The sequence below is a fragment of the Rhinopithecus roxellana genome, chromosome 19 (genome assembly GCF_007565055.1).
Source record: "Rhinopithecus roxellana isolate Shanxi Qingling chromosome 19, ASM756505v1, whole genome shotgun sequence".
Classification (NCBI taxonomy): Eukaryota; Metazoa; Chordata; class Mammalia; order Primates; family Cercopithecidae; genus Rhinopithecus; species Rhinopithecus roxellana.
In genome coordinates, this window is record NC_044567.1 from 60,236,728 (window position 1) to 60,260,948 (window position 24,221).

At 53.7% G+C, this 24,221-nt stretch overlaps 1 protein-coding gene across 2 annotated transcripts in view; it reads right to left on the minus strand.

Moving 5' to 3' along the window:
- The window catches only part of SDK2 (sidekick cell adhesion molecule 2), a 317,206-nt gene that overhangs the window by 17,929 nt on the left and 275,056 nt on the right, over positions 1-24,221 (minus strand). For both annotated transcript variants that reach the window (XM_030924058.1, XM_030924057.1), the window contains 5 exons: positions 18,129-18,315; positions 14,994-15,131; positions 11,376-11,537; positions 7,140-7,265; positions 1,563-1,727 (listed from right to left, as the gene is read on the minus strand). In XM_030924058.1, coding sequence (XP_030779918.1) covers positions 1,563-1,727; positions 7,140-7,265; positions 11,376-11,537; positions 14,994-15,131; positions 18,129-18,315 — 778 coding nt within the window. The remainder of the gene's footprint in view (positions 1-1,562; positions 1,728-7,139; positions 7,266-11,375; positions 11,538-14,993; positions 15,132-18,128; positions 18,316-24,221) is intronic.

The window sequence follows — 24,221 nt, forward strand, 5'->3', positions numbered from 1 at the left end:
CTGAATGAGGGAAAACCTCTGTGAGGATAGTTTCACCTCAAGTACCCACTCTGATCAGTCGGTAAAGGGCTCCCTGGAGGGGTGATGTCAGATGAGTTCTGAGGTGGCTACCTGGCTCAACAGGAAAGAGTGCTAAGATTGATTAGTGATGTCTGCCAGGGACATAGGAGGGGAGAGTGGCAGTGTGTTGGCTACTTTTCCTTTTTCTTTTTTTCTTTTCTTTTCTTTTTTTTTTTTGAGACAGAGTTTCACTCTTGTTTCCCATGCTGGAGTGCAATGGCATGACCTTGGCTCACTGCAACCTCCACCTCCTGGGTTCAAGCAATTTTCCTACCTCAGCCTCCCAAGTAACTGCGATTACAGGCGCCTGCCACCACATCTGGCTAATTTTTGTATTTTTAGTAGATGGGGTTTCACCATGTTGGCCAGGCTGGTCTCGAACTCCTGACCTCAGGTGATCCACCTGCCTCAGCCTCCGAAAGTGCTGGGATTACAGACATGAGCCACCATTCCCAGCCCCTTTTCTTTTTTTGTTTTGTACTTGTCTAGGGGCTATCTTGATAAGCAGACCTCAATCTCACGGGGAAAGGTGCTTCTCTGGCCTGCAAGAGGCTGAAAGAGCATTTCCTGAGGTTCTGTTTGGAGTGAAATTTTTGCTGGTGACAGAAGGCAGCGGGAACTGGGAGGATGGACACAGGGGTTCTTTAGTAAAAGGTGAAAGATTTACACGATCCAGAGCATGGTGAGAGGGTCTTTAAGATGTCTCTTCCAGGTAGAGCTCCCTTCTTTCAAAACCCTTAGACTGTGCTTTCTGCACCCAGCCAGGACTACTCATGCTGTGTGGACAAGGGGTGGGCTCTCTGTTTCAGCCTTGAAGCACTTCTGTCCCAGGATTTGGTTTTACCAATGTGGGTAAAAGATTTCATTCTCAGTGTGGGCAATGTGTGGCACAGGGAGGAGGCTGGGTTCCTTTGAGTTGTGCTTCTGCTTGGGGGAAGGGGCCTTTGTATTCAGAGTGGTTAACAATAACATTTTGGGTCATGGGTTTAGATAGCAGGGCCCTTTGTGCACTCTAAGACATGCCAGACAGGAAGAATGAGGGGAGGAAAACGGGAGGGGTGGTGACCCTGCTGCACCCGGGTACTGCCCAGTCAGGCCTAAGGCCCGCCTGTGTCACTACTGCTCTGCAGCTGCTGACCCTGCCATGTTGGGGCTGGAGGTTTCCATGGAAAGACAGTTATGGCCTGGAGCCCCTGAACATCCTGGGTGATGAGCGCATGGAAGTTTGCATTTTGGGCCCTCTGCTCTGCCCCTACCTGGGGCTTCTGGAGTCCTTGAAAGGGAGCCCCAAGATCAAGGCCCCTAGTGTCCTCTGGCCTTGAGGGCTGACCCAGGCCTGGGCACCAGGACTTGCCTCTTCACAGCCCCGAGGGGACAATGCGTTTTGGTTTCCGCCACACACTCCTGGTGACCTGATGCCTCTCCTCCTTCCCCCCTGCCCCGCGTCAGCCTGCAGGCTCTGCTGTGGGGCTCCCCTACTCCCTCAGCCCCAAGGCTGGTACCTGGCACAGACTGGGAGGGGCTGCTGGGGGTGCCGAAGCCGTAGTCGTTGACCGCGATGACCCGGAAGTCATAGCTCACGCCCGGTTTCAGGATGTCCATGCTGAACGTGTAGGAGCTCACCTCCTTGGGGATGTCTTTGATGAGGATGTCCCATAGTCCCTCGTCTGCAGGAGCACAGAGAGGGAGGCCCTGGGAGATGAGGGGGAGCCCCAAATGCCGCTCCCAGCCCCGTCCTATGTTCCCTGAGGGCTGGGCCTGTTGGATCCGCCTTGCTCTACACGGAATTGCAGGCCTTGGTCCTCCCTCGAAGTTTCTGAAAAAGACACCTTTTGCACGAAGCATTGTGGCTTGCGCCTGTAATTCCAGCACTTTGAGAGGCCGAGGCGGGTGGATCACCTGAGGTTAGGAGTTCGAGACCAGCCTGGCCAACATGGTGAAACCTTGTCTCTACTAAAAATACAAAAATTAGCTTGGTGTGGTGGCACAGGCCTGTAATCCCAGCTACTGGGGAGGCTGAGGCAGGGGAATCGCTTGAACCTGGGAGACGGAAGTTGCAATGAGCTGAGATCACGCCACCGCATTCTGGCCTGGGCAACAGAGCAAGACTCAGTCTCAAAAAAAAGACACCTTTTGGAGCATCTCTTTTATTCTTTTTATTAAAATATCTGTACTACATTAAAAGATATGTACTGTGCAGAAAGTACTGTCACAACCAATGACAGTACCACTGTCCAGAGAAACAGGCTCAACAAGTTAGCACTTGTGCAGGCAGAACACTATGGATTCTGTCTTCCACATCATTAAAAACGGTTGGAAACATGCTTTTAAGTGACTGCCTAAGATATTACCATCTGGGAATACCCTCTTCTTTACTTAACTAGGCCCTGTTTTTCTAACCCCCTTTCCTAATTCAAAACATACACAGTGGTGGTGGCAGGAGATAAAAGTAAGAGTGCTATTTTTCTTTTTTTTTGAGACAGAGTTTTGCTCTTGTCGCCCAGGCTGGAGTGCAATGGCATGATCTTGGCTCACCATAACCTCCGCCTCCCAAGTTCAAGGGATTCTCCAGCCTCAGCCTCCCGAGTCCCCCATGCCTGGCTAATTTTGTATTTTTAGTAGAGATGGGGTTTCTCGATGTTGGTCAGGCTGGTCTCGAACTCCCGACCTCAGGTGATCCGCCCGCTTTGGCCTCCCAAAGTGGGATTACCGGTGTGAGCCACCGCGCCTGGCCATTTTTTTTTTTTTTTTGAGATGGAGTCTCACTCTGTCATCCAGGCTGGAGTGCAGTGGTGCCATCTCAGCTCACCACAACCTCCACCTCCCAGGTTCAAGCTATTTTCCTACCTCAGCCTCCCAGGTAGCTGGGATTACAGGCTTACTCCACCACACCCAGCTAAATTTTGTATTTTTTAGTAGAGATGGGGTTTCATCATGTTGGCCAGGCTGGTCTTGAACTTCTGACCTCAGGTGATCTGCCCGCCTTGGCCTCCCAAAGTGTTAGGATTACAGGTGTGAGCTACCACACCCAGTCTTTTTTTGTTTCTTTTAAATAACAGCTGCAGGAAAGATCTGGTTTTAAAAAAATTATTTTGAGACAGGGTCTCGCTCTGTTGCTGAGGCTGGAGTGCAGTGGTGTGCTCTCGACTCACTGCAGCCCCAACCTCCCGGGCTCAAGCGATCCTCCCACCTCAGCCTCTCAAAGTGCTGGGATTACAGGTGTGAGCCACCAGGCTCAGCCAACAGGAAAAATGTGGGTTTCCTGAGTGGGTTTAATCAAGTTGCCTGGATCTGCCGAGCTCCTCTTCAGTCACCTTCTTTCTTAGGAGCAGAGCAGAGAAGAGAAAGAGGGACTGCGGGCGCCCCAGGGATCCCGCCTGTTCGCCCCATGTTGGCCTCAGCCACCTCTGTCCTTTGCACCTCAGCTTCCTTCAGATCCCCTTCCCCTCTTTATCTGTGGCTCTCTGGGCCTTGCCCTCGTGGGATATCATTCACCTTCATGCTGTTTAATCGGAGCAGTGTGGGTGCTGCCTGGGTCAGGGAAGAGGCAAGCCCCTGCCATAGCCCTGGGGCATCCATCATGTTGGTGAGGAGGGCAGGAGGGGCCCTGGCTGCACGCTCTGGGTGGGGCCGATGGGGTCAGCCTGGCCCTGAGAGAGGTGCATCTTCCTGCTGGTGGCAGTGCGGGGCTGATTTGGAAACCAAAGTATCCAAGTCACCTTGGATACTTCTCTTCACTGTAGAAGGACATCAGCGAGGCCAGCTCGCAGGTCCTCTCTGTCTGGCCTGCTCCAGGGAGGTCGCCCAGTGGCCAATCTTGCCATTCGGCTTCTGCACCCTCTGGTGGAAGCTGCTCTCCTACCAGAGGTGTGCCCAGCTCGGGGCCGCCCTTCCCTAGAGATGATTATTTTATTTGTTTTCCTCACCATACTTTCTCACAGACCCAGTCGTGTAAGTTGAGCACTGCAGCAGAGGCGCCTCCATGCTCTGGCGTCCTGTCTGAATTTTGGACCCAGTGGTGGGACCTGATGAGGGGGCTGCCTCCCCACTTCCAGTGTGGATCCTTCCAATTTGGGGAAGGCCATGGGGACCCAGTCTGCATCAGAGGTGTCCTTGCAGAAGACTCCAGGGTCCCAAACCTCGGCCTCATTGTTGGTCTTATTTGTTTTTGAGCCTCTGCCTGCTACACCTCCATCTTTTTTTTTTTTTTTTTTTTTTTGAGACGGAGTCTCGCTTTGTCGCCCAAGCTGGAGTGCGATGGCACGATCTCGGCTCACTGGAAGCTCTGCCTCCCATTCAAGAGATTCTCCTACCTCAGTCTCTTGAGTAGCTGGGATTATAGGCACCTGCCACCACGCCTGGCTAACTTATTGATTTGGAGATGGAGTCTCGCTCTGTCACTCAGGCTGGAGTGCTGTGGCACGATCTCAGCTCACTGCAACCTCCAACTTCTGGGTTCAAGCGATTCTCCTGCCTCAGCCTCCCGAGTAGCTCGGATTACAAGCACGCGCCACCATGCCCAGCTAATTTTTATTTATTATTTTTAGTAGAGATGGGGTTTCGCCATGTTGGCCAGGATGGTCTTGATCTCCTGACCTCGTGATCTTCCTGCCTTGGCCTCCCAAAGTGCTGGGATTATAGGTGTGAACCACCGCGCCTGGCCCATCTTTTTGTTTAATATCTTTCTTTCTCTCTTTCCCCTTTGCTGGCTGTGAAATCCCTCAAGGGCAAGGATCATGACTAATTCATCTTAAGTCTTCCTTAGCCCAGCACCCAGCACAGACACCTTCTCACCATTTGTTGAATAAATAAATGGAAACTTTCTTCCCTGGCCTTTTCATAGCATGAGGTGCCCAGTTTCAGAACTTCATGCCTTGAAATTTTAGTACTAGGGTGCAAATCCATTTTCCTCACATGCCTCTGAATTCTCTCACTCATCTTCGAATGATGTCATAATGATGATGACGGTGACAACAGCTGACACTTACGCCTCTGTCAAGCACCCTGGGTCTACATGCTTTCCTTTTCAAATCCATAGCAATGGTAAGAGGGAGGAACTACTGTCCCCATTTTACAGATGAGGACACCAAGGCCTGGAGGAAGCTTCACTCGTCTTCTCAAGGCCCCACGCTGTCAGCAGCAGAGCTGGCGTTACTGCCTGGGGCCACCTCATTTCTGGCACCGAACTTCCCTGCCCAGTGCAGTCAGGAGTTGGACCTGTGTTTGCTGGATGGGCTGGGATCGTTGAGGCCCCTGCTCCTGCCTTCCAGAAGCTGGGATCTCCTGTCTGCTGTTTAACCCCCTTGTTCCACACCACACGGGGACAAAGGGTGGGGCTGGGGCAACCAGGCCAGGCCAGAAACTGCTGGAATGTCACGCTGGGGCTCCAGCCACCAGCCCCAGGAGTTGGCTGATGTGCAGGACAGGCTCCTGGGGCTGTAAATCCCTCAGCGAACCCCTCCCTGGGTCTGCAGCGTTTGGCAGCTCCTGGCTTGTAAAAGGGGGTGTATTTAGTTTATCCTGCCTAGCCCGAAGCGCAAGCAATTTAGGGGCAAGTGTAGGACAAGGGCTATGCCATCCTGAGGATGAAAAGGGAAGCACAGAAGAAGGGACGGGGGCATTGAGGGGAGAGATGCTCACCCCATAACAGCAGCCTGCTCTCAAACAGCCTTAGGGATAGGCCACCATGCCCCTTGCCCCCTCTCCTCCCTCCTCCCCTTGCCTGGTTACTGATCCTGTCCTCTGCTCTCTGGCCCTGGCCCTGCTCCAAGTCCTGGTTTCTCACAGGGCCCCGGCTTGGTCCTTCCTTTTATGCTCAGGGCTTGATTCCACCAGTGTGGACCAAGTCACAGCCCGCAAACTTGGAACACCAGAGTCCCACGCTGGGCCTCCCAGGAAACACTGGAGAATCAACAGGGCCAGAGTCAGGGGCCAACATTCCACAGCCTGGCACCCCAGCTGGCCAACTTGGGTGGAATAAACAGGTGCAGGTCCTGGTTGGGAGAAGCACGTAGTAGTCTCCTGGCCAATTCAGCAGCCGGCACCAGAGGGCCAGGGAGGGACCATCTGGAGTGGGGAGAGAGCCAGCCCTGCGTGCATCCTCTGGTCACGCAGCAGATCTGAGCAGCTAGATGTATTCGCTATATGCAACTGCGATTCTTAGCATGTGATTAAGGCAGGAGCGGTGGTAGTGGCTTCCAGGAACTACTAGAATTATTAACTCTTTGCTATTGGTATGATTAGTGCCTAGCTACCTCAAAGTATTAACAATTTGTCACTGGGATGTTTCCATATTCCCCATCAGAAGTGTTAGCTGAGATGCCTGGTGAAGTCCCATTATGATTGTAATTTGCTATTTGGGCTACAGCAACAAAGCCTTGTTTTCCTTCTCCATTTTAATCACCTAACTGTGGATCCATGGGATACAGAGAACAGGCCTCCTGTTCTTGCTGACTCTGGCACCTCTGATTAACTTGGAAACCTAGCAACGCAGGGAGTTGGCAGTGGCTGCGAGCTCCTGCGAGTAAGCAGAGCCCAGCAAGTGGGTGTCAGGATGGGTGAAACTGGAGCAGTGGAGAGCAGCCCCCTGGAGTGACTTATCTGTCACTCATCTGATGGCTTTGGAAGTTCTTGTGATTCAATTTCAGGCTTGACAGGAGAGGCTGGTACGATTACAGCAGCCACCAAGACAGCCATGATGGCAGAGACAGGGCTTTGAGAGGCAGCTGGGGTCTTAGTTAGGGGGCACCCATCAGTGGGGTCGTGTGGAGGATTCGGTGTGTGAGCCACATGCGCCACATGCTTGGGCTGCTGGCTTCCTGAGCAATCCTCAACCCAAGCTGGTCCTCAGCTAGCACTAAGAGCCATTCTCTGGGGTCCTCCTGGGGGTTACTTAGCCAGGAGTCCAGCTCTAGGAGCACCCCCACCTGGTTTCCCACTCCTCAACAGGGCCAGGTGACTTCACCTGTAGCACAGGCGCCTTCTCAGGCGGACGACAGACGCACATGCCCCAGGTGGAGGGACCCAGGAAGGAGGGAGACAATGAGCCGTGGGGTCTCAGCCCAGCAGGCGGGGCGCACCTGAAGGCCTGGCCTCGATGACATAGCGGGTGATGGGCCCTTTGCCTGGGTCTCCGCTGGACCAGTGGATGGCGATGGCGGAGCTGTACCGCACGATGATGGGCACGCCAGGCGGTCCTGGGGCACCTGCAGACAGCACACAGAGGCAAGGGATGTATAGAACCCAGAACAGCCACCCAGCCCATCACCCTGCGCTCGAGGAGGAGCACTGGGTGACAAAACCAACCCTGGACAGACAGCCGCCAGGAAGCCCTGCAAATGTTGAGGCCTGAGAGTGCCTCTCAGGCTGGGCCTGCCAGGATGGACTGTTGTCCCCTCTAGGCCACCCCTTTGCTCCACACTCCAAATCCCAGGGCAGAAAACAAATGGAATGGTCCAGAAAGGTCCCCAGAGTAGAGTCAGGAGACCTGGGTTCCAGCCCAGAACGTGTTAGATGGGTGATTTTGATCAATTCACATAGCCTTCTAGTGCCTCAGTTTCCATCCCTGTAAGGGCCTTTTGGAAGGTAAGGCTTGAAGGCTGTGTCTTGGATCAGGGGCAGGGGGCAGGGGGCCAGAATAGAGGTGGGTGCGATGATGGCAGAGTGGGCCCATGAGAGGAGGGGGCTGGTCGGAGTGGGGCTAAAGAGTCCACAATTTCTCCCTCCTAGTAAGTGATATGATGTCCACCCTCCCTCCCTCCTGCCTGAAATCCCCCAACCTCAACTGTATTTGCTATCAGGTTAGACAAAGGGAGAGGGGGTTCATGCCCCAGGAGGCCTTGCAGCCTCTGCTGCTAGGAGGAGGGAGGAAGGCCTGGGCCCCTTGCAACTCTCCTGGCATGAAGGTATGTCAGGAGCAGGCTGGGATATGGGCCAGTCAGGGAGCCGGCCCTAGGAGCCGGAGCAGATGCGAGGAAGTGACTTCTGTAGTGAGAGGAGTGAGCCAGGTGTCTGTCTACAAGGGGCCCCGAGCCCCTTCTCTTGGGGGTGCCCATTCTGAATCCCGACCCACATACTGTCACCTCCAATCCTGTTCCCCATCAAAGGTGGGGCTCTGTACCCCCAGAACTGGGCACACAGTAGGTGCTTCCTCTGTGCTTAGGGGATGAGGGAGGGAACCAGTGCATGAGTGGGTGGCCACCTGGTTTGTTGGTGGGGGGACTCTGTGGATGCCTGCCAGGAAGAGAGCAGAGTCCAGCCTCACACTGATGCTCCCCCAGGGCCCTGGAGAGCCAGCAGGCCAGACAGGAGGCCAGGGACCCACTCACACAGCCTGGCAGCCCCACCCAACCCCTATGCCCATTCCATCACTCACATAGCCTGGCAGCCCCGCCCGGCCCCTATGCCCACTCCATCGCTCACATAGCCTGGCAGCCCCACCCGGCCCCTATGCCCACTCCATCGCTCACATAGCCTGGCAGCCCCACCCGGCCCCTATGCCCACTCCATCGCTCACATAGCCTGGCAGCCCCGCCCAGCCCCTATGCCCAACCCATTGCTCACACAACCTGGCAGCCCCACCCGGCCCCTATGCCCACCCCACGGCCTTGGAGGGCACCATTTCCTTCTTTCCCTAAGGAGCAGACTGTCTGCAGCCTAAGGGCAGAGGCAGGTGGGGTGGACGCGCCTGAGAGAGTGTGGTAGGGCAGGCAGCCCTTAGGACCCTGTACTCTTATCCCGCACAGGACAGTGCTCAGGCCTGAGGATGGAGCCTGTATGTTCTCTGGGGCCAGGAGCTTCCAGTGAGTCCAACCACTGCCTGGCTGCATGTTTCCCCACTGCAGACCCCGCCTTGCACCCACACCATGTGGGGAGGATGGCTTATTTCTTTTTTTGAGACATGTTCTCACTCTGCTGCCCAGGCTGGAGTGCAGTGGCACGATCACAGCTCACTGCAGCCTCCACCTCCTGGGCTCAAACGATCCTCCCACCGCAGCTTCCTGAGTAGCCGGGACTTCATGTATTCACCAGCATGCCTGGATAATTTTGTTTTTGTAGAGAGGGAGTTTGCTGTGTTGCCCAGGCTGGTCTTGAACTCCTGGGCTCAGGCAATCCACTTGCCTTGACCCCCCAAAATGCTGGGATTACAGGCGTGAACCACTGTGCCCTGCTGGTTCTTTCTTTCTCAGAGTGCCCTCCACTACCTTATCTGTACCCTCTGCCCTTTCTCTCCTCCCACCTCCCACCTGGGACACTTCAAGCCTCAGGATAGAATAACCTGTCCTCCGCACAGGCCTCTCCTGTCCCCAGGCCACTGCCAACGCTTGGTCCTCAGTTGCCTGCCAGCTCTCTCTCCTACTTTTGTTTCCCAGAAAGCTGGCTCAGGTGAGAGGCAGTGTGGGGCGGAGCTGGGGGTAGATGAAGGACAGCGGCTGGGTGGCTCCTGGGCCCTCCTGCAGGCTTTGTCCTGAGTTTGCCCTAGAGCCCAGGGCTTCTTTGCAGAACCAGACTGTGCGAAATATAAAGTGACTGGCCAGAAAGAAAAAGTGAAGCATAGCCAGCCTGAGCCATTAGGGTAAGATGGCCTGTAGGGCAGGTGACAGACCAGAACCGGCTGGGCTCCCAGGCCTGGCTCCCCTCCTGAGTCAGGCTAATCAGGCCCCTAGGGAGGGGAGGCCTTCGCCACTCCTGGCTGCAAGGGCAGGGCAGAGGAGGAGATGGGATTTTAGGGGAAGTCCGGGATGGGCTGTACCCCTTCTTAAGGAGGGAGGCAGCAGAGTGGCCTGGGAGGTGGCTTTTGTGTTCAGGACAGGACAGTCTACACTGACTGGTAACAGGGACTGTGGAGGGCTAAACCTTGACCATGGCAAATGCCTTGGGGGAGGAGGGGTGGGAGGGAAAGGGAGGTGAAGAGGACATTTAAAGGAGGCGATTGGGTGCGGTGGCTCATGCCTGTAATCCCAGCACTTTGGGAGACTGAGGCAGGTGGATCACTTGAGGTCAGGAGTTGGAGACCAGCCTGGCCAAACCCAGTCTCTACTGAAAATACAAAAATTAGCTGGTCGTGGTGGAAATCACCTGTAATCCCAGCTACTTGGGAGGCTGAAGATTGAGAATTGCTTGAACCTGGGAGGTGGAGGTTGTAGTGAGCTGAGATTGCACCACTACACTCCAGCCTGGATGACAGAGTGAGACTCTGTCTCAAAACAAACAAACATTGTGGCCGGGCGCGGTGGCTCAAGCCTGTAATCCCAGCACTTTGGGAGGCCGAGACGGGCGGATCACGAGGTCAGGAGATCGAGACCATCCTGGCTAACACTGTGAAACCCCGTCTCTACTAAAAAATACAAAAAACGAGCCGGGCGAGGTGGCGGGCGCCTGTAGTCCCAGCTACTCGGGAGGCTGAGGCAGGAGAATGGCGTAAACCCGGGAGCCGGAGCTTGCAGTGAGCTGAGATCCGGCCACTGCACTCCAGCGGCCACTGCACTCCAGCCCGAGCGACAGAGCGAGACTCCGTCTCAAAAAAAAAAAAAAAAACAAAAAACAAACAAACAAACAAAAAAATACCACCAAAACAACAACACCATAACAATGCAGAAGATTAAGGAAGACTTCCTGGGGTGGGAGGGGTGGTGCGGTAGGGCCAGTTACACACAAAAGGGCATTCTGCGGAGGGGGTGGGTGGTGAGGTGGGGGAGGCAGGGCCCTGGCTGTGAATAGGTGACCTGCTGCATCCGGTGTTTCTCAAGGTGCCACTTTGTCACAGCCTCCAGGGGCTTTTGTGTAAGTGCAGATTGCCAGGTCCCACCTCAGCCCCAGGAAATCAGTCCCTCCAAGCATCCACCCTGGGAATGTGCGTTTTAGTGTGCCCTGCTCTGAGAACCGCTGCCTGGAGGGTAGGGGTGGTTCAGCGGCGTGGGAAGATGGGTCTGGCTGGGTGAAAGGCAGGGGCACCTGCCAGGCTGCATCCTTCCAGGACGGAAGTGAAGGAGGCCGCGCAATTAGCGGGGAGAGAAAAAACGGAGCAGGCGCAGTGGCCAGGCCAGGCCTGTGGGCTGGGCCTAAGCGGGAGGGGAGGGGGCGCTGCTTCAGGGTTTGTGGCTTCAGGAACCCAAGGACACTGATGCCATTAATCAAAGTGCAGAATCCAGGAGGAGGGAGCGGAGGGAGTGGTCACTGGGCACCAGGGGAAAGAGTGAGCTCTGTCCTCCACTCTGTTTCCAGGGTCCAGCACAGCTCTTGACACCGGGGGCCCCTTCCGACTGAGGGGGCTGAACCGCTGTGTGGAGGATACGCCTGGCCCATTGCTCTCCTACCTTCTCCGGGGCCTGTGGTGACGTTAGCTTCGATCTCCGGCCCGTAGGTGAAGGTCTTGGCTCTGATGCGGAACCTGTAGGTCACCCCCTCCGCCAGGTCCTTCACCTTCAGCCACAGGGGGCTGTTCCCCTTCACATCCACTGTCACGATCTTGCTGACGCCTGGGGGAGGCACAACAAGTGGGGACTGCAGAGGCCACCAGGCACAGGGCCCCCTGAGGGCACCGGAGGCCACGGGGAAGGAGAAGCGGCTGTGGCCTGGGCCCCGGGACCCTGGGCAGGGGCCTCACTCCTTGAGGTTAGGCTGAAATGCTCCTCCAGCCTACACAGCCACATTGCTCAGAGCACGGTCCTGCCTGCTGTTCTCAGGGAGAAGGGCTCCATGGCTCAGTCAGTTTGAGAAAACCTACTACTGTCTGTGTCTACTGAGTAGCCACAGGGTCCATCAGCATCTAAAGAAAAGAGAACACTTGCCATCCTGTTTAATGTAACCTCTGCAGCCCAGATACGTTCCACCTCCATTTTTATTCCCTTATGCAGCATCCCATGGGACTAGAATCATATATTTTTTCAGGAAGTGTTTCCATAAAAATACCAAAAGCCCACAGTTGGGGGGACACACTTTTGACCAGGTCCTCCACCTGAGCCCGGCTCCAGCTCCACCTCTGGGGTTCAGCCAGGAGCTCATATGGCCCTCCATCACCTATATCTGCCACGATTTTTTTTTTTAAAGACAAGGTCTTGCTCTGTTGCTCAGGCACAATCATGATTCACTGTAGACTTGACCTCCTGGGTTCAAGCCGTTCTCCCACCTTCAGCCTTCCAAGTAGCTGAGACTAGAGGTGTGTACCATCATGCCCAGCTAATTTTTAAATTTTTGTAGAGACAGGGTCTCATTATGTTGCCCAGGCTGGTCCCGAACTCTTGGCCTCAAGTGATCCTCCCATCTTGGCCTCTCAAAGTGCTGGGATTATAGGCGTGAACCACTGTGCCCAGTCCACCAAGCTTTTCAAGGCAAAAGTGAGGATGCCTCAGCACCCCAAATCACAGCAACTAGAGGGGAGGCTTGGGCCAGCTTTCAGGAGGTGGGGCTTTGCTCTGTGCTTCACGAATCCAAACACTCCTGACTGCCAGCCTCCCTGGAAGCCGGGACTAGTGTCATTTCCCATGTCCCTCAAGCACACCAGTCACCAGTGAGAGACATGCCTTGCGACCAGGAGGCTGGGCTCAGACCCAGTGATGGCGCTGGCCCTGGCATGTCCTTTAACCTGGCTTCAGTTTGTTCTGCCGAGTGAGGGTGGCCACAGCATCTTAGCAGGGATGTTATGAACTTTAAGTAAAATAACAGAGCATGTAGGTAAAGTAAAATAACCTGTAACCTGTAAATGTAAGTACAATAACCTGACCTATTTATTGACTAAGTGCATTATTAATATTATTATTTTGAGGTGGATTTTCACTCTTGTTGCCCAGGCTGGAGTGCAATGGCATGATCTCAGCTCACTGCATCCTCCGCCTCCTGGGTTCAAGCGATTCTCCTGCCTCAGCCTCCCGAGTAGGCATCCACCACCACGCCCAGCTAATTTTGTACTTTTAGTAGAGACAGGATTTTGCCATATTGGTCAGGATGATCTCGAACTCCTGACCTCAGATGATCCACTGCCTTGGCCTCCCAAAGTGCTGGGATTACAGTATGAGCCACCGCGCCTGGCCACTAAGTGGATTATTGAATGATGGAACAAAGTAGGCTCAGAGGGGCTTCCTGAAAGAATGAAATGACCCCGGGACCAGGAACAGCGGCTCTGGCTACTTGTTCCTTGACAATTCTGCACAAAGCCCTCCTCTGCCTGGGCCTTGGTTTTCCCTACAGGACAGTGGGGGCTGCTGGGCTCTTGTGAGGCTGGTTTGCTGCTGACCTGAACCCAGGATGAATTGGGGTATGGACACTGGGCTGGCCAGGTGGGGCCTCGTCTTGCTGCACTTATTAACTGGGCTATTCTGGGAAGATGGGAACGTGTAGGGCCGTGGAGTTGAGCCACACTGTTCAGATCCCACCAGACTGTGGACCTGGAAGGCAAAGAACTCACATCGGTCAAGTCGAGAGGGTCCTGGACAGGCCAGGTTGAGGCCCCTGTGAAGAGGGCTTGTGCTGGCCCCCTGTACCTTGTCTCGGGGACTGCTGTCCTCTGCCCCACTCTGGCCCTGCACCTGACTAGATCTCCTGCCGGGGCCCGGCTGCCCCCTGGTGTTCTAACACACAGCTCCCCTTTGCAGAATGAGCTGCTGGCACCCAGGTGGTGGCAGGGAAGACTGAGGGCCATTGTTCCCTGGGCTGACCCAGAACTACTGGTCCTAGGGCTCCGCCCCTTGTTCTTGCCGGGCTCAGTGATTGGAGGGGGTGAGAGTGAGAGGGGTGGCTCCAGAGGTCAGCCACACCCCCAGCACCTGGCTGGGACTAGTCCCAGGCAGTGAGGAGTGCAGTTTCCTTCCTACCTAAATCCCGTCCTCATAGGCTGTTGGTTGGTAACAAAATGGCAGGGATTTCTAGGCATGTTACCAGGGGTAGACGGCTGGCAGGTGCCAGATGCTCACTGTCAGGGGCTGCGCAGACCAGCCTAGGAGCCCAGAAATGGGGCACAGTCCCAGCTGGGGCCCAGAGGAAGGGGTTGGAAGACCACTCAGAGGAACAGGGTTAAGGACAAGAGCAAGGTCATTTGCAGAGCAGGGCTCTTGATCTGGGGTCCACAGATGGCAGTGGGGGGTGCAGGGACCTCCCTGGTCTTGTGCATTTTCCTGGGGAGAGGCTCTGAAGCTTTGGTCAGATTTTCATCAGATTCTCAAAGGGGTTCCTGACTCCCACAAAAGCTAAAGAAGGACTAACACACAGTAAAGCTGAGAACCCTAAGGTTTGGGAAAGTGCAAAGTAGCACCCTCAGGGGCTCCCCTCTTCTTTTCTTTTTTCTTTCTCTCTCTCTCTTTTTTTTTTTTTTTTTTTGAGATGGAATCTAGCTCTGTTGCCCAGGCTGGAGTGCAGTGGCGTGATCTCAGCTCACTGGAACCTCTGCCTCCCGAGTTCAAGCGATTCTCCTGCCTCAGCCTCCCAAGTAGCTGAGACTATAGGCACCCACCACCACCAAAATTAGCCCAGCTAATTTTGTAGTTTCAGTAAAGACAGGGTTTCACCATGTTGGCCAGGTTGGTCTTGGAACTCCTGACCTCAGGTGATCCACCTGCCTCGGCCTCCCAAAGTGCTGGCATTACAGGCGTGAGCTGCCGCCCCTGGCTGCCCCTCTTCTTTATGGTCTCAACAGAGCCCTGTCCACTCAGGTTTCCCTTCCTTTCCTCCCTGTTTCCATTGACCAAAGGGGGAAGAATATATTTGACGATTCTCTGCCTGGAAGTTAGGAGACCTGGATCTCTCCTCCAACTCTGCCCTCAACTTGCTGTTGTTTTACCTTGGAAACACCCTTTCCCTTGTCTGGGACTCAGTTTCTGTGTTTATAAGATGGGGAGACTCTCACCGAACCTCACTCATGTAGTGGCTGTGATGGATGCGGATATGAGAGTGAGCTTTTGCAAAGTGAGGGGCTGGGGAGCTATGCTGGGGTGTCCACTCACCATCCACGGGGCTGCAGGGCTCGTACACCAGCCGATAGCCCTCCAGGATGCCGTTGGGGAACTGCGGGGCTTCCCAGGACACGTTCACCGAGGTTGTGGTCAGCTCACTGAACTTGACCGAGCTGGGAGCGCTGGGGGCTGTGGGATACAGCAAAAGGTTTTTGTTTCCTTCTTCTGTGGAAGTTCAAAGCCCTGGATGCAGCTCCAAGGAGCTAGCGGGAGTGTTGGGTCTGAGCCCGGGAGGAACAAGAGTGTGGGGCTCGTCAGAAAGGGCGGGCAGGAGGGGTCACTGGAGGTCATCAGGCCCCCTTCCTCTCCTCTCTCAACTTTCCAGTATCGGAGTCCTAAGAACTGGGAAGAAAGAGAACTCGATTTTTCCCTCAAGTTGCAGAATTCAGGCTTCTCCCTGCTAAGTGGCTCTGAGCCCGGGCTATGAGTGTGGGACAAGCTGTCACACCCCCAGGGTCATCATGGGGCAAGGCCATTTCCTGACTTTGTGGGGTTCGTCTTTTGGCTTCCATGGAGGAGAGGGTAGGGGGTGTCTGGGCCTCAGAACATTCGGTGGGTGCTAAACAAAGAAGATGCCAGAACACAGCAGACGGAGATGGCTTTCCCCTCCTCCTGAGGCTCCAGGGCTTGTCACTGAGGCCCCATGCAGTCAGGGGGAGCCACGCCAAGGACAGTCAGACCCTCCGGGAGAAATGTTTTCTTGGACTGAGAACCCTGTGGCAACCCCGAAAACATGGGGCGGGGCTCCCCTGAGGGGGAGGACAGAGGAAGGGAAGGAAGCATCCCAATCTGCAGCATCCTCAGCTGGCCCGGGGAGGATGACCAGGCTATTATTGTCCAGTGCTGCCTCCCCACCAAGCCGGAGCCAATCCAGACCCGCTTCCGGCTCCAGCCCCGGGAGGCAGAGTCAGCGAGTGTCTTTGAAGGAGGGAGGTGAGCTCAGGGGGCCCTTCCTGCCTGCTCTGTGCTACAGGGACGTGGGACAGAACATGTTGTCCTGCTGCCACAGTGACGGAAGCCTCGGGTTCCCTGGGGTTCGCATCCGGCAGATGACACTGACAAGAGAGTGGCTGGGACAGGAGGCAGACGGACAGACTCGTACATTCAGTGGCTCATGCTCATCCTGGCCACAGTCAGACCCTGGGGGCAGTGGAGGGAAAGGGCTCCCTGGAGCCAGGGCTTGCCCCCAAAGAGGGTCATAATGAGAAACTGATGCCACAGGTGTGTCCTCTGTAGCTCTTTAAAAGCCACATGTCACTGACAGCATAGGAAGCAGCAGGGTGAACAAGATACTCAAGGGAGGCTGGGGCAAAAGGCCAGTATTCCAGACCACCAGGACAGAACACTTGGTTCTCTCAGAAATCCTGGGTTCCAGCCTTTGCTCCCCCAGTGACCAGCTGGGCAACCCTGGACAAGTAGCATAACTACCTGGGCGACCCTGGCTCATCGTGAAATGAGGGTGTTGCCTGCCCTGCCTGTCTGCGGGCTTCTGGGAGGGTTAAGTGTGACAGTGCCTGACTACCAGGCTCGCTCTGCACACAGGCAGCAGGATTCTCACCAGTGCCCTCTCCTCTGCACCTGCCACCCTTCAGCCTCCTGATTTCCCCTCCCTGCCTCAACTCTCTCCCCTCTGCCAGGCCATCTTCTGCACAGCAGTCGGGGCACTTTTCTCTAAATGTAAACCAGACCCTGTTGCTCAACTATTCAAGCCCTCCCGTGGCTTCCCAGTGTACTTTTTAATTTTTCTATTTTTTAAGACAGATTCTTGCTCTGTCACCCAGGCTGGAGTGCAGTGGTGCAATCTCAGCTCACTGCAACCTCCACCTTCCAGGTTCAAACGATCCTCCTGTCTCAGCCTCCTGAGTAGCTGGGATTGGAGAGGGGTGCACCACCACGCCCAGCTAATTTTTGTATTTTTTTTAGTACAGATAGAGTTTCGTCATGTTGGCCAGGCTGGTCTCGAACTTCTGACCTCAAATGATCCACCCACCTTGGCCTCCCAAAGTGCTGGGATTACAGGTGTGAGACACCACGTGTGGTCCATTGTACTTATAATTAATCCCAATCCCAATTCCCCACCCCGAGTTCTCACCCCATTTTCCTGCAAGCCACCTGGCTTTCTCTACGTTCCCTGGTTCTTCTCCAGCCTCCAGTCCTTAGCACCTGCTGTTCCCTCTGCCTGGAACCCCCAGCACCCTCTGCCACCTCCTGAGCATCCCATGGCAGGCCTCTTGTCTTTTTCTTTTTTTTTTTCCGCTCTGTCACCCAGGCTAGAGTGCAGCGGTGGCACAATCTTGGCTCACTGCAACCTCCACCTCTCGGGTTCAAGCGATTCTCTTGCCTCAGTCTCTTGAGTAGATGGGATTACAGGCACGTGCCACCACGCCTAGATAATTTTTTGTATTTTTAGTAGAGATGGGGTTTCACCATGTTGGCCAGGCTGGTCTCAAATTCCCGTCCTCAGGTGATACACCCGCCTTGGCATCCCAAAGTGCTGGGATTACAGGTGTGAGCCACCACGCCCGGCCCCTGCTGGCCTCTTCTCATTCAAATCTCACCTTCTCAGGGAGGCCTTTGTGGGTGAACCTATCCAGAGCCATCCACCCACTCCTGCCCCACTCTTAGGTCACCTGTGCTGACCCCCTTCTGCATTTACGTCATCAACTTGCTTATGATCTGTCCCCCCGCACTAGGGCGGGGACCTTGTTGGTCTCAACATTGTGTCCCTAGCATCTAGCATGGCACAGGCTCATAAGACAATCAGTATTTGTGGAATGAACAAAGCCAGAGAGACAGAGGGAAGGCAGGTGGGAAGAAGGCAGGGAGCAGAAGTAAGCTGGCTGGGAAAGGCTGGGGTGCTGACCGTCCCTCTGCAAGGCGGGGCAAAGGGTAGGGAGGACAGGGATGAGATGCGGGGATTTCTCAAGGCTTTATCGGGACAGCTTCTCTTTTCTGAGCTTGGGCTCTCCCACTCGGGAGGGCGTCTCCGGGGACCTGGGTACTGCGCCCAGATCCTCGGGGAAATAAGGCAGCTGCTTCCATGCCTGCCAAGAGCCCAGATGCTGGGTGGATTCTCTTGCAACCCCCTGTGACCGACCTACCCCCCATCAGGGCCCCCTCTCCCACCTGCTTGCTGGGTCTGGCCTTGGGTTGGGGTGCTCCGAGGCCCATCCCCAGCGGCGTTGAAGGCGGCCACGCTGACCATGTAGGCCGTGTAGCCCGTCAAGTTCTTGAGCTTCACACTGTTCTCAGCCAGGAAAAGCGTCTTCACTCGCTCCGTGAGGTTACCCCGCTGGGCTTCCCAGAAATAAATCTGTGGAAACAGAAGAAGTGGGAGTGAGGGGGACAGGGAAAACGAGCGTCCCTCCTGTCCCTGCTGACCTGTAGTCTAAGAGACACCTTCATTGCTGTGAGTCACCTAGGAAACAGTAGAGAAGTCTTTAAGAGGCCGGGCGTGGTGGCTCACACCTGTAATCCCAGCATTTTAGGAGGCCAAGGTGGGTGGATCACTTGAGGTCAGCAGTTCAAGACCAGCCTGGCCAACATGGTGAATCCCCGTTTCTACCAAAAATACAAAAAAATTAGCCAGGCATGGTGGCAGGTGCCTGTAGTCCCAGCTACTCTGGAGGCTGAGGCAGGAGAATCGCTTGAACCTGGGAGGTGGAGGTTGCAGTGAGCCAAGATCATGCCACTGTACTCCAGGCTGGGCGACAGAGCAAGACTCCATCTCAAAAAAAAAAAAAAAAAAAAAAAAAGAAAGTCTTTAAGAACAGTTTTAGAAACCCTTCTGGAACCTTCCTTTTCACAGCCAAGACCCTGGTCTCTGCCAGACAGTAAATTCCAGGGCATGGCCCCCAGGTGTCTGGTTTCCTGCCATGCCTGGAGGATTTAGCATAGCACTGGCACATCAGCACTCAGTACAGTTCCTGGAGGAATAAAGCAAATCTGTCCTACGGGAGGCTGAGCTGGGGAGATAAGGCAGTGTGGAGTCTATCCGGACAGAGTGTGGTGCAAGCACTGGTGGCCTCATGTCACCTGGGAACTGGTGAGGGATGCAGAGTCTCAGGGCCACCCCAGGCCCGCTGTATCAGCAGCTGCTGGTTAACAGGAAGGAGGCTCACTGCAGAGAAAGGCCTCGGCCAACAGGGCGGGCAGCGGGAGGCTGAATCCTAGCTGCACCGTTTACAGCAGCGGGACCTGCCCAGGTGACTTTCCGGAGCTGCATTTTTTTTTTTTTTTTTTTTTTTTTTTTGAGACGGAGTCTCGCTCTGTCCCCCAGGCTGGAGTGCAGTGGCCGGATCTCAGCTCACTGCAAGCTCCGCCCCCCGGGTTTACACCATTCTCCTGCCTCAGCCTCCCGAGTAGCTGGGACTACAGGCGCCCGCCACCTCGCCCGGCTAGTTTTTTGTATTTTTTGTAGAGACGGGGTTTCACCGTATTAGCCAGGATGGTCTCGATCTCCTGACCTCGTGATCCGCCCGTCTCGGCCTCCCAAAGTGCTGGGATTACAGGCTTGAGCCGCCGCGCCCGGCCCGGAGCTGCAGTTTTGTTGTACGTTCAGTGAGGTTAAGGACACGTACTTCCTGGGGTCCACCTGAGGGGTGCAGGTTCTAAGGGTTTCACCCAGGTACTTGGCCAGTTTCCTAAGGCACCCCATGGCTGCAGAAGGTTTTAGGCCAGGAACACAACAAATGCTTCATGGCGTTTTCTTTTTCTTTCTGTTCTTTGAGACGGAGTCTCACACTGTCGCCCAGGCTGGAGTGCAGTGGCGCGATCTCAGCCCACTGCAAGCTCCGCCTCCTGGGTTCATGACATTCTCCTACCTCAGCCTCTGCTGGGACCCAGGCGCCCGCCACCATGCTCGGCTAATTTTTTGTATTTTTAGTAGAGATGGGGTTTCACCACATTAGCCAGGATGGTTTGGATCTCCTGACCTCATGATCCGCCGCCTTGGCCTCCCAAAGTGCTGGGATTACAGGTGTGAGCCACCGAGCCTGGCCATTGTTTTCAATCACTTCCTATGTAGCACGGGTTAACACTTCTGCTAGTTCCAGGACTGAGGCCATCCAGGGAGCCGCCAGTCGGGCCCAGCCCACGTGCAGAATTGGAGGTCATTTGGCTCCCCCTGCTGGCCAGTAAGGTTTCTGCATGTCACCGGCTTTTCAATTTCTCGTTTCCCTGGAAGAAGCCCATAAAGTGAGAAAGAGCTAATAACAGTGTCCCCACTGGCATGTATGGGTGGCAGTTAGGGCATCTTGTCACCATGAAATCCTTGCTTTTCTCCAATACCTCTCCCTCTTTATTATTTATTTGAGGCAGGCCTCACTCTGTTGCCCAGGCTGGAGTGCAGTGGCACAATCACAGCTCACTGCAGCCTTGATCTCCTGGGCTCAGGCAATCCAACCACCTTGGCTTCCCAAAGTGCTGAGATTACAGGTGTGAGCCACTATGCCTGGCCCTCTCTCCTATATTATTTTATTTTATTTCGAGACAGGGTCTCACTTTGTCACCCAGACTGGGGTGCAGTGGCATGATCTTGGCTCATTGTAACCTTGACCTCCAGGTTCAAGCCATCCTCTCGCCTCAGCCCCCCAGGTAGCTCTGACTACATACAAGTGCTACCACGCCTGGCTCTTTCTTTTGTAGAGATGGGGATTTCTTTTGTAGAAATTTCTTTTTTAGAAAGGGGGAGAGGGCAGGTTACAGTGGCTCACACCTGTAATCCTAACACTTGGGAAGCTGAGGCAGGGGAGTCACCTGAGACCATGAGTTCAAGGTCAGCCTGGGCAACATTGCAAGACCCCTGTCTCTACTAAAAATATAAAAATTAGCCAGGAGTGTTGGCGTGCACCTGCAGTCCCAGTGACTTGGCAGGCTGAGGCAGGAGGATCGCTTGAACCTGGGAGGTGAAGGTTGCAGTGAGCTGAGATCACACCACTGCACTCCAGCCCAGGCAACAGACCAAGACTCTATCTCTAAAATAAAATAAAATAAAAATAAATAAAAAGCAGATCCTTCTCGTATGGGTAGATGAATGAAAGCTGAGGCAGTCATTTATGAAATCATTCATTCACTCGTGCATTCATAGTAATGGGGGTACAACGGTTAACAAAGTTCCTGTCAGATTTGGAAAGGTCATGGCTGATGACACAGATGATCTGCCGTGAGTGCACACTAGGAGAATGAATGGATTCTCTTAGGTAGAGAAGAGGGTCATGGATTGATTCCTGGGGGCCTCCAGCATTCAGAGCATTCAGTGGTTGGTGGGGAGGAACAGCTAGCGAGGGAAGCCGAGGAAAGCAAGTATTTTAAGAGGAATGAGAGATCCACGTGTCAAACACAACGGCTGAGTCAGGCGGGATAAGCCTGCTGTTTGACTTAATATGAGCGCCACAGGAATTACTGGCAACTTTGGCAGGAAGAGCTTCGGTGGGGTGGCGGGGACGGGAACCTACTTGGAGCAGGTTCAAGGGAGAATGAGAGCAGAGGAATTGGAGGTAGTGAATATAGAAGATTCTTTTGAGGAATTCTGCTGTTAAGGGGCCAAATGAATGGGTGACAACTGGAAGAAAATGTGAGGTCAGGCCAGGCACGGTGGCTGACACCTGTAATCCCAGCACTTTGGAAGGCCATGGCAGGTGGATCACCTGAAGTCAGGAGTTTGAGACCAGCCTGGCCAACGTGGCGAAACTCCATCTCTACTAAAAATACAAAAAGTAGCTGGGCATGGTGGCAGGTGCCTGTAATCCCAGCTACTCAGGAGGCCGAGGCAGAAGAATCGCTTGAACCAGGGAGGTGGAGGCTGCAGTGAGCTGAGATAGTGCCACTGCATTCCAGCCTGGGCAACAGAGTGAGAGTCAGTCAAAAAAAAAAAAAAAGTGAGGTCAGGAAAAGGCATGAAAAGAGGAAACATATCTCAGAATGCTTTTCTGCCCTACCTATGGGAGCTAGCCACTGGGGAGGTGGAGGAGAGGAAGAGCCAATGGCTGTGGTCATGCTCTGGGGTGAGGAATGGGTCAGGGCCTAGAACCCAGGGACAGCTGTCTTCACAAACCAGGCACTCCGGCAGGTGCGTCTTGTTTGTGAGTGCTGCATTCTGCAGACCTTTGTTAGCTGATGATTCATAGTGAGAGGGACTGACACTTGTGCAAAGGACATAAAGGGACTGAGCCCAGATCCTGGTCCTCACGGGGCACACTGCTGAGCTGCAGTGCACACTGATGAGTCTGCCAGAATGCAGGCTCCAGAGGGCAGGCATCTTGGTCCATGTGGCTCCCTTGGGACCCAAACACCTAGAATCATGGCTGGCACATCCATGGTGCTCAATCAATATCTGCTGGATAAACAAATGCCTTATGTGGACAGGGGCAGGCATAGGAGTGCACCATTATAATCACGAACCTGCCATCTACTCTGCCCACTTCCCTGCCCTTTCTTTTCTTTTTTGAGCTTTATTGAGGTATAATTGACAAAATCTGTATATAGCCAGGTGTGGTGGTGGGTGCCTGTAATCCCAGCTATTTGGGAGGCTGGGGTAGGAGAATCCCTTGAGTCTAGGAAGTGGATGTTGCAGTGAGTGGAGATTGCGCCACTGCACTCCAGCATGGGTGACAGAGTGAGACTCTGTCTCAAAAACAAACAAACAAACAAAACAAAACAAAAAACCCAAAACCTTTATGCATTTAAGGTATACAACATGGTGTTTTGATATACATATGCATTATGAAATGATTACCACAGTCAAGCTAATTAACATGTTCATCATCTTCTTGTGGTAAGAACCTTCTGAGCAAATTTCAAGTGTACAATACAGTGTCATTAACTGTCATCACCATGTTGTACATTAGATCTAGATCGTATTCATCCTGCCTCACTGAAACGCTGTATCCTGTGACCGTCTCCCTATTTCCCTCACTCCCTCAGCCCCTGGCAACCACCGCTCTACTCTCTGTTTCTATGAGTTTGATTATTTTAGATTCCGCATATATGCAAGGTCATGCAGTATTTGTCTTTCTGTGCTTGGTTCATTTCATTTGGTGTAATATCCTGCAGGTTCATCTGTGTTGTTGCAAACAGCAGGATTTCCTTCAAGACTAGATGGTATTCCACTGTGTATAAACCACATTTTCTTCATTCATTCATCCATTCACAGACATTTAGGCTATTTCCACATCTTGGCTACTGTGAGTGATGCTGAAATTAACATGGGCCTGCAGATAGCTCTTCAAGAGCCTCATTTCAATTCCTTTGGATAAATACCCAGTAGTGGGATTGCTGGATCATTGGAGTTCTATTTTTAATTTTCTGTAGAACCTCCATACCGTTATCCAAAATGACTGTACTGATTTACACTCCCACCAACAGTTGTGCAAAGGTTCCCTTTTCCCCATACCCTCACCACCACTTACAGCTAGACTTTTTGATAACAGCCATCCTTGCAGGTGTGATGGGATATCTCACTGTGGTTTTGATTTGCATTTCCCTGAGGCTGAGCGATGTTCATCACCTTCCCAGATACTTGGTGACCATTTATATATCTTCTTCTTCTTTTTTTGAAATAGAGTCTGGCTCCATCACCCAGGCTAGAGTGCAATGGCATGAAATTGGCTCACTGCAACCTCTACCTCCTGGGTTCAAGTGATTCTCCTGCCTCAGCCAGGTGCCTGCTGCCACGGCCGGCAAGTTTTTGTATTTTTAGTAGAGACAGGGTTTCACCATGTTGGCCAGGCTGGTCTCCAACTACTGGCCTCAGGTCATCTGCCCACCTTGAGCTCTCAAAGTGCTGGGATTACAGGCGTGAGCCACCGTGCCCAGCCTATGTATCTTCTTTTGAGAAAAGTTCATTCGGGTCCTTTGCCCCATTTTCTTTCCTTTTAGTTGGATGAGTTTCTTCCATATTTTGGCTATTAACCCCTGGTCGTATGTATGGTTTGCAAATATTTTCTCCCATTCCAGAGGTTCTCCCTCCTTCTGGAAGCATGTTCTTCCCATGAGCTCTGAGACATCACTCAGTTTTTGGTTTCAGGGCTCAATCAATCTGTAGACTTCTCTTGTTCTCTATCTTTCCTTGTCTAATCTCTGGCTTTCAGTACCATCTACATGCTGAGGACTCCATAATTCACATCTCTGGTTTGATCCTTCTCTCTTGAATTCCAGACATACATCTCTGACTCTGTTCTGTCTTCCCTTGAATGTCCAACAGACGTCTCAAACCAAACA